This window comes from Labeo rohita, chromosome 16 (genome assembly GCF_022985175.1).
Source record: "Labeo rohita strain BAU-BD-2019 chromosome 16, IGBB_LRoh.1.0, whole genome shotgun sequence".
Lineage (NCBI taxonomy): Eukaryota > Metazoa > Chordata > Actinopteri > Cypriniformes > Cyprinidae > Labeo > Labeo rohita.
The window spans coordinates 15,389,463-15,406,692 of record NC_066884.1 but is presented as its reverse complement, the minus strand read 5'-3'; the positions used below and the strand labels follow the sequence as shown (position 1 = coordinate 15,406,692).

The window sequence follows — 17,230 nt, the reverse complement described above, 5'->3', positions numbered from 1 at the left end:
GCCCCCCTGCAGTACCACCATAGACCCCATAGGGGTCGCAGACCCCCTGTTGAAAACCCCCGTATCTGCTAAAATCAACTGCATTACAGTTTAATTGGTTCATGTTAGTAGACACTTAAAACTGTTATGCTAACCGAGACGAAAACACAATGCTATTAACAAGCAACCTGGTAAACAACAAAGATCATAATCCTACTCTGTCAACCTTGAAGAGTTTGTACAAAAAGCCTGCTGGTTTACCTGATAGTTCATAACAAAAAGGAAACATTACAAGATCATACAACGTGTCCAACAAATAGCTGATGACTAGATCCTAAAAATACCAGTTCTGTTTTACAGATTACAGCAAGAACTAAATTACACGGTGAGCTTCACTTGATGACAGGTTTCTTTTTTTTCACAACCCATCCCATGTCTATGTGGCAGCTATAAAATTGTGCAAGCCGGTCTTGTCGACCGAGGGAAAGTCCTGCGAAACAGCGAGATGCAGACATGTGAAAACATTCCAGTTATAACCTGTAATATAACTGCAAGAATAAAAATGGCAGCCATCGCAGAGACACTTCCATCGGCAACCTGCGTTCTGTGATATTCGCGCAAATCCCTGCAGGACGTGGCGTGCGAGACGGGGAGGAAGGGGGAATTGTCTGCTTGTGCGAGTGAGTTTATGACTGGGGATTGCTATCTGCAAAGCCAAGATGGGCCGCCTGCAGATGTGATGCACTGCAGTGTGTGTGTGTGTATATAATCATCAGGTATTGAGTTTTTTTCACCTCTCTCCTGCAGCCTGCTGAGCATCGTAATGGGTCGTCTGCCCAGGAGTGAGGTAATGTCTAGGTTTAATGCCAGCCTCCTGCACTGGCGCACACACACAGGGGCACAACAGGAAGAACAGCAGGCGCCGCAACTCCCAAAATGGCTGCTGTTGTGACTCTTAATGATGCTGACAACATAATTAGCATTTTGCTAACGAGCCACATGGCAGAGCTTCCTTCCCCGGACGCTGCCATACGGCCTCGCGGACAACACCTGCGCACTCTCGGACCCCCTTTATGACACATCATCTCCTCGGTAATACAGACACGGCGAACAGTCATCAAAGCGGAAGATCTCGGTGACAAATAACCGTGTGTTTCGCGAAGTGGGCCACTACCCAGCAGGCTGTCAGTTCTGACTCCTAGTCGTGGCAAAATACTATAAAAACCTCATTAAATAATAACAGCACTCCATATGTCCAGTTGACATCTTTGCGTGTTTACAAACACGAAAAGCTAACCTGGGGGTTTGATGTGCTGCTGCTGGGGAATTTTATAGGTGGGAAATACAAAAACCAACCACTTACAAAACAGAGCAGTAACAGAACTACAATACGTGCTAGAAATGTGATGAAGGCCTGAGTTTGTTTTCTCAAGAGACATTCAGGTTGCTGATGAAGCTTGTGTAACTTTAAATATTTAAAGAGGTAAATTCTGTCATCATTTACTCACCCTCATGTCTTTCGAAACCCCCGTGACTTTCTTTTCGTGTCTGTGGAACACGAAAAGACATGTTTGTAGCAGACCGTCTAAGCTTCTCATTTCTATACAATCAAAGTGAATGATGACCAAAATCCAGTGACCAAATCTGTCAAGCAAGATTTTCAATGAATAACGGATTAAATTTCAGTGTGAAACCACAGAGTGATGGTATAGCTTTAGAAGTTTTAAAATATAGTGCACGTTGAGTAGTTTAATGGAGATTTCATTGTGCTTTTTGACCTTTATAGAGCCCCTGGACTCCGTCCACCTTCGTTGTACGGAAGAAAGGAGTTTGGATGTTCTGCTGAACGGCTTCAAGACTTGGGAGAAATGAAAACAAAACAAAACAGCTAAATTGATTTTTCAGCTAAAAATCATGTTTAAAAAAAAAAAAAACACTCCAGGTTTTGTTTTTTGGGCTGCACAATTTAATAGAAAACTTCTGATATAATAATAATAATAAAAATAATTATATAAATACAATATATTTTTTAGAATGTATTATTATCATCATTATTATTACATAAAAAATAAAGCGATAAAAAGGTACATTTTTATACATTATTATTACATTCTTACAGTGTTTAGGAAAATAGCTATGAATGCAATTAAAAATAAATTTAAAAAAAATAATAAATAAATAAATTATTATTATTATTATTATTATTATTATTAATTAAATAAAAAAATAAAACAATAAAAAGGCACACTTTTCACTTGAAGTGTTCAAGAAAATATTATTAATGCAATTTTTAAAACATTTTTTACATTGTATTATTATTATTATTATTATTATTAATTAATTACAGAAAAAAATAAAACAATAAAAAGGAGCATTTTTCAATTTTAGAAAAATTTCATTATGAATGCAACTGATTTTTTTTTACATTGTATTATTATTATTATTATTAATATTATTATTATTATTATTATTATTAAGAAAACTAAAACAATAAAAAGGTACATTTGCACTTAAAGTGTTTTGGAAAAATATGTTTGTTTTTTTTTGTGTTTTTTTTTTTTTACAGTTTTTACAATGTATTATTATTATTATTATTATTACAAAATTGAAACAATAAAAATGTACATTTTTCACTTAAACTGTTTAGGAAAAATAACAATAATATGAATGTATTTTATTATTATTTTATTTTTTTTACAATGTATTATTATTATTATTAAATAAAAAGTAAAACAATGAAAAGGTATATTTTTCACTTAAACTGTTTAAGAAAAAACAATAATATGATTTTTTTTATTATTATTATTATTATTATTATTATTATTAAATAAAAAAAATAAATAATAAAAAGGTATATTCTTCACTTAAACTTAGGAAAAATAACAGTAACATTACATTTAATTTTACATTACAACTATAAAATTACAATGTCTTTATTCATTCTCCAACATTAAACTATCAAGCTTTTATTTTGGAGGAATACCACAGGGAGCCTTCAAAGCTTCTTTTTTTGTTTACAACAGCCAGTTTATAAGAGCTGCTCATTACAAGTTTTGGAAGATGTTCCCAAACATATATGTCATAAGCGACCCAAACTCACAGCAGATGCAGAAATCTCTGCGGAGCAGCATTTACTGGAAGCCGGGGCGCTTTGAGACACTAAAAACACCGGATCATAAGCTGCTTGCTCATGTGTTGCTTCACTTTTCTCTGAAACATACAGCGCATATATATTTAATTACATCACAGGCTTTAAGTTTTGATAATCTTACTAAGCCATATCACCATTTCAGTTATTATTTTTTAAATAATTATTCCTTGAGTAAACCATCCCTTTAATTTTCCAAAAGCAATGATGTACAACTCAACAAAACAAGTTATCACATACTCAATGATGTTAAGCTTAATTCATTTCCTGTTTCAAACCTCAGACCTTCTAAACTGAAACAGATCTGGGCCTAAGGGCAAACCATGAGCTGACAAAAAAAATTTAATCTTCTCTTTAATAATAAAGTGATTTTTAGCTCTCTCACTGCAGACTGAATCACACACTCAGTCAGTGGGTCTCAATTTAACAGACAGTGATCTGTGATAAACTGATTTTGCTTCTCAGCATCATATTACAGCAATTTTTAGTGTGATGGTTGGTTGAACTAACCCTTTAGTATGAGTCTATGGATCATTTTTATGGTTTTACCTTTAAAAACACAAAACTTCTGTGATTAATTACACTCATTTTGTTCTAAACCCATAAGACTTTTATTCATCTTCAAAACTCAAAGTGGAGTCAAAGTAAACAATGATTTTAATCTTTAAAATACTTTATCTTTCAAAGCACAGTGTGTAATTTCCCGCTAGCTGAAACTATATCCCTTCCACTCCCAAAAGAGTTTAAAACCTTCCCTTTTAGAGGAAGTGATGTTTACATCAGAGCCCTCATATTTTCACTCCACTCCCCTGAGTCACATGTTCAACCTCCAGCCAATCAGCACCCACAGATTCCCAAAAACTCAACACAAGGCTGAGCTTTAACAGCAGACTGGCTTAAAGTGTTTGCCCCGACACACGTCCTGCGTGTAGCTCACCAGAGAGAGAAAGTGGCACATCTGACTCGAGCTCAGCTGACCCAAAACCTCAAAGCTCTGACCCAGAAAAACAGACACTAACATGCACATTCACTGCTTCTCTCATAACAACTACAACATTAAAGCTATTCCAAAGTATGACTCTGTCAATGGTCAACACGTTATCAACAACAACTTAAGTCAAACAGTCTTTTGTGAAAAGCTCCTGCGCTGCTACAATGCTAGGGTTTTCAAAACTGAATCAATTCGAAGTGGAACTGAATTAAATCCAGAGTGTGTGAATCAGAATCAACCCTAATGTTAGACGTTGTGGGTAGGGCTGTGTATTGCTAAGAATCTGGCGTAACGATACGCATCACGATACAGGGGTTGCGATACGATATGTTGCGATACGATATGTTGCGATACTGTAAACAAGGCGATACATTGGGATATTTCTTATTCTACAAATAGGACATAATTTTAGGACATAATTTTTTGTGTAGTACGAGTAAAGGGGGAAAATAAAGTGCTGTTGAACCGCTGCTCACCGCATCCTGGAGCGAACGTTACCTCAAAAGCCGAAATGACGCCACACTTGACACCAGGGCGGAAGCAGGAACTTTTTTTTCATCCTCCATTAACGCTAACATTAGTGGCGTGCCCTTATGCTAGTGTTTCCTGTCACTATTTAAGTTCAGAGATGAGACGACTGCAATCTAGCGGTCAGGATATACGCTCAAAACTAAGCAACTGAGATGAATCTTGTATTTTTTTTTTTAATATCGACATTCCATTTTTGAGAATCGATACAGTATCGCCAAACAAAATATCGCGATTCACACATGTATCGATATTTTCTTACACCCCTCATTTTGCTCTTATGAAACTATAAACCATGTACTTATATTGGAAAAAAAAGTCAGAAAACAAGACTGCAGCTCACTTTCCTGGCATGATGTTTTTAACAAACAAAAGAGCTATTAAAAAGCAGAGTAGAAACTAAACAGCACCTCAGCAGGATACATTCTTCTCATGTTTCATTCTCTCTCCTTCATACACACACACATTAAGAATTCATTTATTCCATTCATGCATCTTCAAGCAACAATGCAACCTGACATCCTGCAATCAGAGAGTGAATGAGTTTAGGGTCTGAATTTCATCCATACAGCCATGACTGATATGACATAAAAACACATTATGAGGCATTATGGATAAACTGGAAATGAGCTAATAGGATGTCTCAGTATGAAAGTCTTTATTCACTGAGGGGAGAGAAAGGAGAAGTTATTTGTGAGAAATGAACACCTCAGGGGAACAAAAACACAACGGGTTGGAAGAGGGAATGCAGAAAGAATGAGAAAGATTTCTCATTTGCATTCCAACTCATTTAAAATGGTTTAAAAATGGGCAAACATTTTGGGTGCGGGAGGGCACATGATAAAAAAAAAAAAAACAACAACATACCAGAGAGTTTTCATATCATTTTTTGAATACAGCTATTTAGGTTGCGCAGCAATCTGCTAAGGCATTAAAAACATTAATATAGTACAAGATTCGGCCTTGTTAGAAAGACACTTTATACCATGGTAAATGTACAGTGGTGTATAGTGCATATATATGACCCTCGACCACAAAACCAGTCATAAGGATCCATTTTTTGAAACTGACAATATTTGGCTAAGATACAACTATTTGAAAATCTAGAACCTGAGCAAAAATAATCAAAATATTGAGAAAAATCATCTTTAAAGTTGTCCAAATGAAGTTCTTAGCAATGCATATTACTAATCAAAAATTAAGTTGATATATTTACAGTAGAAAATTTACAAAATATCTTCATGGATCATGATCTTTACTTAATATCCTAATGATTTTTGGCATAAAAGAAAAATGTATCATTTGACCCATACAATGTATTTTTTGGCTATTGCTACAAATATACCCGTGTGACTTATGACAGGTTTTATGGTCTAGGGTCACGCATACAGTATCATGGTATTACTATGGTATTTTTTTTAATCAGTACTGCTTTAAAAACTATTATCTCTCTCTTTAGGTCTTGCGGGGTTATAACAATTCTCTAAACTTTCAACAAGTGTGCTGCCATCTATGTGAACTCCTGATTTTCTTCTATATCATCAGCACTTTGATTGGCTACGGTGAAGGCCATTTCATCCATTAAGATATAGATCCTGTGCAGAGTCTGAAGATGAAATTAATGTGATGACACCAAGAGAAGTGCACTTTAGGGTTCTTCAGACAAGAGCAGTGCTGTGAATTGTGATTGATTATTTATGAAACAATATATAAAGGGATAGTTCACTCAAAAGTAAAAATTCTGTGATTACTGCAAGTACTCACTCTCATGTCATTCCAAACCCGTAAGACCTTCGTTTATCTTCAGAAAACAAATTAAGATATTTTTTATCAAATCTACTATCACATTCAAGACCAACGTTCAAGACCCACGTTCACGTTCTTTGTGTGCAAAGAAAACAAAAATAATACGGATGGCGTTGTGGTACTCTTGTGAACGCGCAGTGAAGACTGAGACAGAAGAGAACGAATTGTTGAATGAGGCTATGTTCACACTTTCAGTTTTTGGGATTGACAATCACCTGTAAGTGTGAGTCTCGAAATGTCTCATTCACACAGCCGCTCACAGAAGCGTCTTGAATACTGTCTGTATAAACGTGCAATGGGACTCAAGCCCATGTTCCTTACTAGTAAGCCTAACCATAGCAACAGTGACTAAAGTAATATCAAAGATGGCGACGTCCATAAATGTTTTAGCACTTTCTGACCAGACAATTTAGCCGCGAGTTCGTTCATCAAACCTTCATTAATCGTCAGCAGCTTTTATATTTGGGTGAAGAGCGGAGCATTTGAGCCACGCACAGAACACAAAACTGACGGAAGCGGCTCCGGTGGAGACTGGATGTAAAACTTTCAGATGACAACTAGTTGTCCAGTCCTGTTCCATTCACACAACATTTACGGGTATGAGTTTGTTTATAGAATGCAGTTGTCACTCCTGTAAATAAACGCACTGTGTATAAACGACTGTATTAAACCAACTGCATTAAGGACTCAAATACAGGACTGACAACCGTATTCTGCTTCTGTGTGAACATGGACAAGGTTTTATAACTTTCTGACACAACAAGTGTCCAATCCAGCCGTGAGTTCATTCATCAAACCTTTGTTAACCGACAACAGCTTTTATATTCGGGTGAAGAGCGGAGCATTTGAGCCATGCATGTAACACTAAACTAATGGAAGTGGCTCCAGGTGGAGACTGGATCTAAAACTTTCAGATAACACGCAGCTCATTTCTCCATCACTGTAAGTTACCGAAACTACACATGAAAGCCCACAACAGACGGTAGACGTGTGTTTGTGCAGCAGAGCGGCTCTCTTTCGCACTGAATGATATGGCAGACAACTAGTTGTCCAGTACTGTTCTGTTCACACAGCGTGTGTTCCGAGAATGCGGTTGTGAGTCCTGAAAGTTTACGGGTGTGAGTTTGTCACACACGTAAATAACTGTACTGTGTGTGAATGTAATTGTATTAAGGACCAACCGTACTCTGCTTCTGTGTGAACGTGGCTAAAGTTTGATCACTTTCTGACACAACAAGAGTCCAATTGAGCCGCGAGTTCATTCATCAAACCTTCATTAACCGACAGTGGCTTTTATATTTGGGTAAAGAGCAGAGCCTTTGAGTCGCGCACAAAACACAAAACTGACGGAAGTGGCTCCGGTGGAGACTGGATCTAAAACTTTCAGATGACACGCAGCTCATTTCTCCATTACTGTAAGTTACCGAAACTACACTTAAAAGCCCGTAACACATGGTAGACGTGCATTTGTGTAGCAGAGCGGCTCTCTCTCGCACTGAATGACATGACAGACAACTAGTTGTCCAGTCCTGTTCTGTTCACACAGTGCATGTGTTCCATGAATGCGGTTGTGAGTCCTAAAAAAAAAAAAATAAATAAAAAAATGTACAGGTGTGAGTTCGTTTATAGAATGTGGTTGTCACACCTGTACATAACCGTACTGTGTGTGAACATAACTGTATTAAGGACCCAAATACAGCACTGACAACCGTATTCTGCTGCTGTGTGAACACGGCCTTTAAAACATACTTTGTGGGGGTTTTCTGTGCACAAAAAGTATTCACGTGGCTTCGTAACATTACGGTTGAACCACTAATGTCACATGGACTACTTTAACGATGTCCTTACTAACTTTCTTGGCCTTGAACATGGTAGTTGCATTGCTGTCTATGCAGGGTCAGAGAGCTCTCAGATTTCATCAAAAATCTCTTAATTTGTGTTCTGAAGATGAACGAACGTCTTACGGGCTTGAAACAACATCAGGGCGAGTAATGACAGACTTTTCATTTTTGAACTATCCTTTTAAGAAAAGACGCCCGGTGTTTAAGGTGAAGAAATATAGGCAGATAAAATAAAATCAATTTAAACTTGCTGATGACCCACATACATACAACAAACACGTCTAAAGCCTGGGAAATGTGGCATATTTAATGTTTTATATGTGCTCTTATTAATAAACCAGAGGAGGCTATGATTATCAAGACTTGCAAAGTAACACAAACTGTGTTTGTTCAATGTGCGGCACTTTTTAAAGTGCTAATATAAAACTGAACCGTGCATTTGTTTGTAAACAGTCATTTTATCCATACAGATCTTAATTCAGACATTAAGCGCAAACGATTCACTTAGTAAAAAGCTTTCTTCTTTCTCTGCCTCCCTCGCTTTCTTGCGTCTCTCATTGTTTTTGCTTTGGTCTCTGAGCCAAACTTGATTGGATTCCCGAGCAACTTGCCGTTTAAGACGTCTCCATTTATTGCTCTGCCTCTTTTTCTCCTCTTGTTTTTTTATTCCCCGTCTATCGCTCTTTGAGGGGAGCGAATGAAAGCGAAGGAGGAGAGCTGTCAGTTTCCCAATCTTTAATGGCCCCAGCTGCATCATTACTCTCTCAGCACACTCACACACAGGGTCAAACGTACTTAGGTAACAGATGAAGAAACGAGGGAGGGACGAAGGCCACCGAGAGAGACCGAGGGATTCCATCATACTGGGAGGTTCGACTGAATGAATGAGCGAACGCAGAAGAATAGTGCCCGATAGACCTCCAGCTCAGCCACGATAAACAATCCCAGAATCCACTGTGAGCCTGCGTGAGGTGACACTGTCTGAAACCCATCAGTACTGATGGTGTTGACAGCCAACGAATACAGAACCGCACGGCCCTCGCCCTGAAAAACAGCCCGGCTAATGCAGCAACGTGTGTGGGATGTGGATCAAAGGACCTGGGGGAAAGCGCGAGCGAGCGAGCAGAGGAAAGAAAAGAGGAAGGAAAGAATGAAGGAATCAGAGATTTCTCTTTTCGGACTGACAGTATTCGCATTCATCGGAAAGCTTTTGGTAGGGGGGAGAACTATTTACAAGCAAAATAACAAAATCACATCGGTCGCTACTGAGCGCGCAACGAATTTATCGCACAGGTGCTCGGCCAAGTGCAAATCTAAGAAACATCTTCAGAGATAAATTGCATTCCTTTATCCGGAATATTGCGAAAAGTCAAATAACGTGAATCAAAGTGAGTGCGAACAAAGCGGAGCGCTCTTCAAACCGGCTCCGAGGCATCAAATGCCAAACAAGTGTCTCATTCACACCGTCATTATCATCTGTCATTAAAACCCTGATTAAGACCCTCCGAACTTCATTCAAGTCTCTTTTACAGTCGGACATTCCTGTAAGCCAAACAATTCCATCATCGGCCACTTCCCTCTCTCTCTTCAAGAAGTTCAAACGCTTCATCTGGGACTTGCCCTCCCTCCAAGCGACACAGATTGCATACAGAAGACATGACGTCGGTTTGGTAATGAGCCCCTTAGCATGAAAATGCAGCCCGCTGCGGTCGGCCCAGATTAGCATGAGAGATGATGGAGATTAGTGATGGAAATCCTAAACTCAAACAAACTGATTGTTGAGCTCTTCACATCAGACAAGGCTCGAAGCGTGACCTCGGCGACCTCTGACCCCCATCAACCTGTTTTAAAACCGCAGAGGAGAAACGTGAGGAGAAAGTGAGTACGGGAGAGCTCTATAGACGCTCGTCCCCTGACAGACATCAAAGTGGGACGTGTCGGTCCAGTGCGAGCCGGATAGTGTCTATGAACGTCCAGTGCCTGACAACTTCAGCTTGTCTGCAGCTCTTGAGAAACTCTTCTCGCTCACACACACACACGCTCTGGAGAGGGGAGCCATTAACAAACACGCAAACTGTTGAAGAGGCTGATTTGCATACTCTTCAAAGCGTGCCGCTACCGTGCCGCCTTCAAAGAGGACAGAGAGTACCCCGAGCTTTTATGCAGAGTGAATAAACGTTTGTAGTTTTACGTCTGAGAAAGTTTGTTGTTGGTTTTTACAGCAAACTTCTGCCAGCCGAGTTTGCCGTGTGCTGGGATTCGATGCCGGGAAAGGGCAAACGTGATGGGTTTTGTGGTAACTGTGCTCATCGTGGTAAAAGCTAGAGTGTATGTGAGGTAAGATGATCCTCTGTGTGGTTTCTTGTGTGGAGTTAAGGTGTGGAAATCTGTCATGTTTAATTAGCGTCACTCTTAAAGTAATTCCGGCAAATACAGGCAGAAAATTCCTGATCTGTGGCTTGCACAAACAGGCACAACATCAATCTCTTTCATACTGTATCTGTTGAGTACTTTAGCAGATCCCCCAAAAATGAGTGCTAACAACAATAACACATATAATAATAACAACAATAGTAGTAGTAATTGTAATAGTGATTTATTATAGTGAATTATTCGTCATACTTTACAATAAGATGTCATTTGTTAACATTAGTTAATGCATTAACTAACATGAACAAACAATGAACAATACACTCACCACAGACATTTCTTAATCTTTCTTAACATTAGTTAATAAAAATAATTGTTCATTATTAGTTCATGTCAAGTCACATTGTATTGACTAATGTTAACAAACACAACTATGTTAATACATTAGTACATGTTGAAATTAATATTAACTAAGATTAATAAATGCTGTAAAAGTATTGTTCATTCTTAGTTCATGTTAACCAAAACAGTTAACTTATGTCAACTAATGAAACCTTATTGTAATGTGTTTCCAGATTATTTATTGATTTATAGTTAATTATTACAGTTGTTATAGTTTAATTTTAATAATAATAATAATAATAATAATAATAATAATAATAATAATAATAATAATAATAATAATAATAATAAGAAGAAGAAGAAGAAGAAGAAGAAGAAGAAGAAGAAGGTATTATTAAACAGTCCTGCAGGGTTACTGAATTATTTATTGATTTATAGCAAATTATTAGTTGCTATAGTTTTTTAAATAATAATAACAACAATAATAATAATAATAATAATAATAATAATAATAATAATAATGTCAACAGCTATTATTTTATAACAGCAACTATTACATGTTTATTATTATTAAAAACAACAGCTATTCCTGCAGTGTTACTGAATTATGTATTGATTTATGGTGAATTATTACAGTTGTTATAGTTTTTTAAATGGTAGTAATAATGATGATGATAATAATAATAATAATAATAATAATAATAATAATAAACAGCTATTATTATATAACAAATATTACAAGTATTATTACTACTACTACTACTACTACTACTACTACTATTAATATAGCTATTATTATTATTTTTATCATTATTATTAGTAGTAAAAACAACAGCTATTATTAAACAGTCCTGCATCTTGAAAAAGAATCTACTTTGATTAGCACAAAAAAGGCCTATTATTTCTGAATTTTATGACTTGTGCAAATTTTGTTAAAAAAAAAAAAAGTGTAAACAAGTATTTTTAAGCAAATCATTTTTAAAGTATTATTATTATTAACAAATTTGATTTAAAAAAATATTAATTCAAAAATATCAATAAAAACTTTTTCATGAAATGGAAAGTGTACAAACACTCAATTTAATGTCAAAGAAACTTACATAAACAAATGTACAAATAAATAAGTTTTTTCATTTTTTGACAATTGTTTCTGCTGAATAATAATTATTATTATTACTAAAACAACTACTACTACTGTTGTTGTTGTTATTAGTAGCTATTACATAATTAAGAGTTACTATTATTTTATTCTTGGTTTTTAACAAAGGGTGTTAAAGGCATAGCAGAAAAAACAGATTAGAAAAAGACAGTTTAAACTGTGGGAAAGACTGTGAAAAATGGTCATTAAACTTTTTCCCTAACCTAAGTGTACCTTCTTAAGACGAAAGAAATAAAATGACAAATTCACGGTCAACAAGTTTTACCCTGATCTTTGTGCAGTCTGACTCCCACACACCTCATGCCAATAAATGCAAACCACTGACAAAGAAGATCATTGGCGCACACCCTTAAACCCTGCAAAGCTTTTCATCATACTCTTCGATAAACACCCTCTCTCACTCCCTCCTTCTCTGCAGAGGCTGTCTGACAGTCCTGACCACAACCATTCAATGTGTGGAGGCAGAGAGCAGGAGAGAGAGTGAGAGAATATTTTGTGCAGGGTGTCTAGACTATATTCATGATCAATCTGTCTGGCCCTGCTGTAGACAGAGAGATGGCAAACTCGATTAGACTCTAAACATTTCCTCAGATTCTGTCTCGCTCTCAGCATATTTCGTCTTCACTAACGTCTATCAGCATCATTCCTCTCTCCCTCTAGCAGTATATGGCGGCTGTTTGTCTGCTGGGGAAATGAGCATTACTGCTCTAACAGCTCTGATTGAAGACACCCCTCAGAGCAGAGGGAACACAGGGGAGCATGACACGGCAAGAACAGATGACTGATTTCAACGCAGCCGGGACAGAAATACGCAGATAGAGCTACATGCTTCTTTGAGGTTTCTTTCTTTTTTTTTTTTTTTTTTTAGTCTGCACTGGTTTCCTCAAACTTGAAAACACAAAAGATCCATGGCAGATCAAAGCTGACTGGCTGCCATCGTCAAATGCCAGGAGCCGGACAAAATATTAAATATTCACCATGATTGTGCATCATTACAGAGCTAATATGTGGGTCAATGACATAAGAGTCACAATGATAAAATAAAATAAAAATCAAGTTTAAAATACACCTGCAAAATATATAGAAAAAAATAAAAAATAATAATATATTATATATATTATATATATATATATATATATAATATACACACATACATACATACATACATACATACACACACATATATACTAATAACATTATATATATATATATATATATATATATATATATATATATATATATATATATATATATATATATATATATATATATATAAACTAAAATATTAAGTGCGGAATGTAAAATAAATATATTTCTAAATATAAATATATTTTATATTAAATTTTTTTTTTATTTTATATTAAATTTTTTTTTTATTAGTATTACTACTACTACTACTACTACTACAACTATTATTATTGTTATTATTATTATTATTAAAAACAACAGCAATTCCTGTGTTATTGAATTATGTATTGATTTATAGTAAATTATTACAGTTGTTATAGTTTTTAATTATACATAGACATTACAATACAGAGTTACGTCACATGACATTTTAAAACCTAAACTAAAAGTGTCTTGTCCAAAAAGTTTGTCCAATTTTGATATTTTTTTCTAAGAACTAATAATAAAAGATTATGCTTATGTGTAAGCTTTCTTTTTATGATATGGGCAGGACAGTTACATCACCCTGAAATTTTTATTACTTTATCCCCTACCCAAAAATATTAAAGCAAATTTTAATTCTGAAATTATTAATTTAATTTATTAATTTATTAATTTATTAATTATTAATTATTAATTTTAATTCTGCTATCTTAGAAGAGGTGTATTCAAGTTACTGTATGAGTAAATTGAAATTTTAATTTATTTTTAAAAAAAGTTAATAACAAAATAATGAGTGTGTCATGTCATTGACCCATAAATAGAGATGAATGTCAAATACGATCAAAAAGGCTAAAAAATAAAATAAAATACATATACATACATATACATATACATACATACATATATACACATATATATATATACACATATATATATACACATATATATACATATATATATATATATATAAAGATATTTTAGCTATATGACCACATCCTATGTTGCACACAAACCACTTACACTCTGTTAAACACACACACAGACAGTCCCTCTCCACATTTCAGCGTGCAGAGACACCACTTAACACTCGTCTCACACTCACACCCTGCAGGTGGCTTGGATACAAACGCCTCAGGAATTCAGATGAGAACTGACCAATGAGAAGCAAGAAAACATCCTGCTGACTTCATCAGAACCCGTACACAGGCAGATCTGAGTCTGAAGCAACAATGTTAGAGAGATGGACTCACAGCTGAAGATGGCAGATGCAGGATGCTGGGTGGAGATGGGGCAGTGCTCCTCATCACTGTTGTCTCCACAGTGGTTGAGCTGATCACAGACCTGCGAGCCCAGGTTCAGACATCTGCCGTTAGTGCACAGGAATCTGCACTCTAGGGACAAATACAGAAAACCGCACTTTCAGATTTACAGATCAGGTTAATCAATAACAATCAGGGTCAGTCTCTGTTTCACACCTGCTGCATCAGGCTTGTCAAATTTCCATCCTTGGTTTGTTCTGGCCCTTGTGAAAAGAAACTTATAACTAGACAAAGAGAGCTAAGTGGATATCAAACGCAACTTTTAAGATTACATTACTGTTTAAAAGTTTGTGGTCAGTACAATTATTTAATTTAAAAGAGACCCATTATGCCCCTTTCTACAATGTGTAAGAGAAGTCTCAAGTGTCTCTAGAATATGCCTGTGAAGCTCAAAATACCCTACAGATCATTTATTATATATTTTGAAAATGCCTATTTTGAATGGAAGCAGAAACGTGCTGTTTGCGTGCATGTCTCTTTAAAGGAGAACTCCACTTCCAGAACAACAATTAATTTACTCACCCCCTTGTCATCCAAGATGTTCATGTCTTTCTGTCTTCAGTCGTAAAGAAATTATGTTTTTTGAAAGAAAGCATTTCAGGATTTTTCTGCATATAATGGACTTCATTGGCGCCCCGATTTTGAACTTCCCAAATGTAGCTTAAATGCAGCTTCAAAGGGCTCTAAACGATCCCAGCCGAGGAAGAAGGGTCTTATCTACTGAAACGATCAGCCATTGTTTTCGAAAAATAAAAATGTGTATACTTTTTAAAGCACAAAAGCTTGTGTAGCACAGGCTCTGGGATGCGCGTTTCTTGAATGATTCCTTCATTTTTAAAGAATCTTTAATGTGACTCAGGAAGAATGAGTCGTCTCGGGGAGTGATTCGTTCAGTCGCACATGTTCAACATCCTATTAGGTTCTGTACTAAAATTAGTTCACCTGTTTCGAGTCTTCGGGTTTTTCGAGTCTTTCGTTCATCTTATGGGGCTGTCACGTGATGCTGATTTTGCTAAAATGAACGGAATGACTCGAAAAAAGATTCATTCATTTTGCTGAACGAGACTCAAATGATCTGAACTTCCCATAACTACTACGAATCACATCTTCGAATCACCACAAGTTCATCGTCTGTGTACGTGTGGCTCAAAAAGGTAGAGTATGTCGAAAAACTCCATGTTATTTTCTCCTACAACTTCAGAATCATCCAACATAATTGTACCTTTTTGTTTGTAAACACGTTTGACTTACTTGCACTTTCTTAGTCTTTGTGCGTTCGCTTTGGGGGTGGGTAAATTATTTATGAATTGTTGTTCTGGAAGTGGACTTCTCCTTTAAATGCACGCTGCTGTTCCCCAGCCCCTTTTCCAGAATAGGACTGTTTCTTTACAGCTCATACCTCAGATACTCTGATAAAAAACATCTGTTTGGTTTTGATTATCATGTCTATCGTGCTAAAATCATGCGTTTTAAAGCCATATTAGTTTAAACTTCTGATATGGGGTTTAATTGAGCACACACATGCGAAGCACACGCACAGAAAGTGGCTGTCACATGGCGTGTGAGTCTTAAACTTCTCTTATGTCTTATTGCACTTGTCAAATACACAGTTCATGTTAAAAACACAAATGAGATACAAAAACAGTCAGTTATGTCTGGGAAAGAAATTGCATGTTTATATTAGTCTTGAGGCTGGGACTCTAAATAGTGTTCTGTGCTTGTCTGTACAGCCAATGAAACAACAGTTAGCATGCTTTGCTCTAACTTTTGTCACGGCGTCAGAACTGGCACATCGTTATCGCTTGCGAAAACTAAATGGTGGCGCTGCGGATTGAAACGTGCAGTTTAAGGGCCGGTAATACTATGAGATTCTCTTTTATACTTCATGGGGAGGCCGAATTTGAGCGGCTCGTTTTTTCACATGCTTGCAAAGAAAATCTTACCAAAACAAAGTTGGTAGATACACCAGAGACCTGATTATAGCACTTAAACACGGAAAAAGTCAGATTTTCATGATACATCTCCTTTAATGATCCACTAAACTGTTCTTTTGAACTTTCATCAAAGAATCATGAAAAAAAATGTACCACAGACTTACAAAAATAATAAACACGACCGTTTTCAACATTGATAATAATAAACAATGCTTCTCCAGCACCAAATCAGCATTTCTGAAGGATCATGTGACATTAAAGACTGGAGTAATGGCTGCTAAAAATGTAGCCTTGCCATCAGAGAATTAGATTACATTTCAAAATATATATATATATAAAAAAGGCCACCTCAGTAAGCACAAGAGACTTTAAAAATATTAAAAAAATCTGTAACTGCTATTCTGTACGTTACGGAAAAAGAGTAAAACCAGTAAATGTATATGAGAGAGGTCTTGGGTTCATGTCCCGGACGAGCCCCCAATTATGTTACGACTTACTATTTTTGGTTGCTGTTGTTATTATTAGTGTCTAGTGATGTAGGAAGTCAACACAAAGAATTAATTAATAAAGAAAAAAAATTTAAGATATTATTAGAATTGGGGTGGTCCCCCTATATTTTGGTCCCCATGAGGAAACAAGCTTATAAATCATAAAGAATTAAATTTTTGCAAAATCAAAAAATGCAGAAAGTTTTGTGTGAGGG

The 17,230-nt window shown here is 36.1% G+C and overlaps 1 protein-coding gene across 1 annotated transcript in view; it reads right to left on the bottom strand.

Moving 5' to 3' along the window:
- Positions 1-17,230, bottom strand: part of ldlrad4b (low density lipoprotein receptor class A domain containing 4b) — a 65,392-nt gene that overhangs the window by 26,356 nt on the left and 21,806 nt on the right. The window contains exon 3 of the mRNA XM_051131957.1: positions 14,525-14,665. Within this exon, the coding sequence (XP_050987914.1) occupies positions 14,525-14,665 (141 nt within the window). The remainder of the gene's footprint in view (positions 1-14,524; positions 14,666-17,230) is intronic.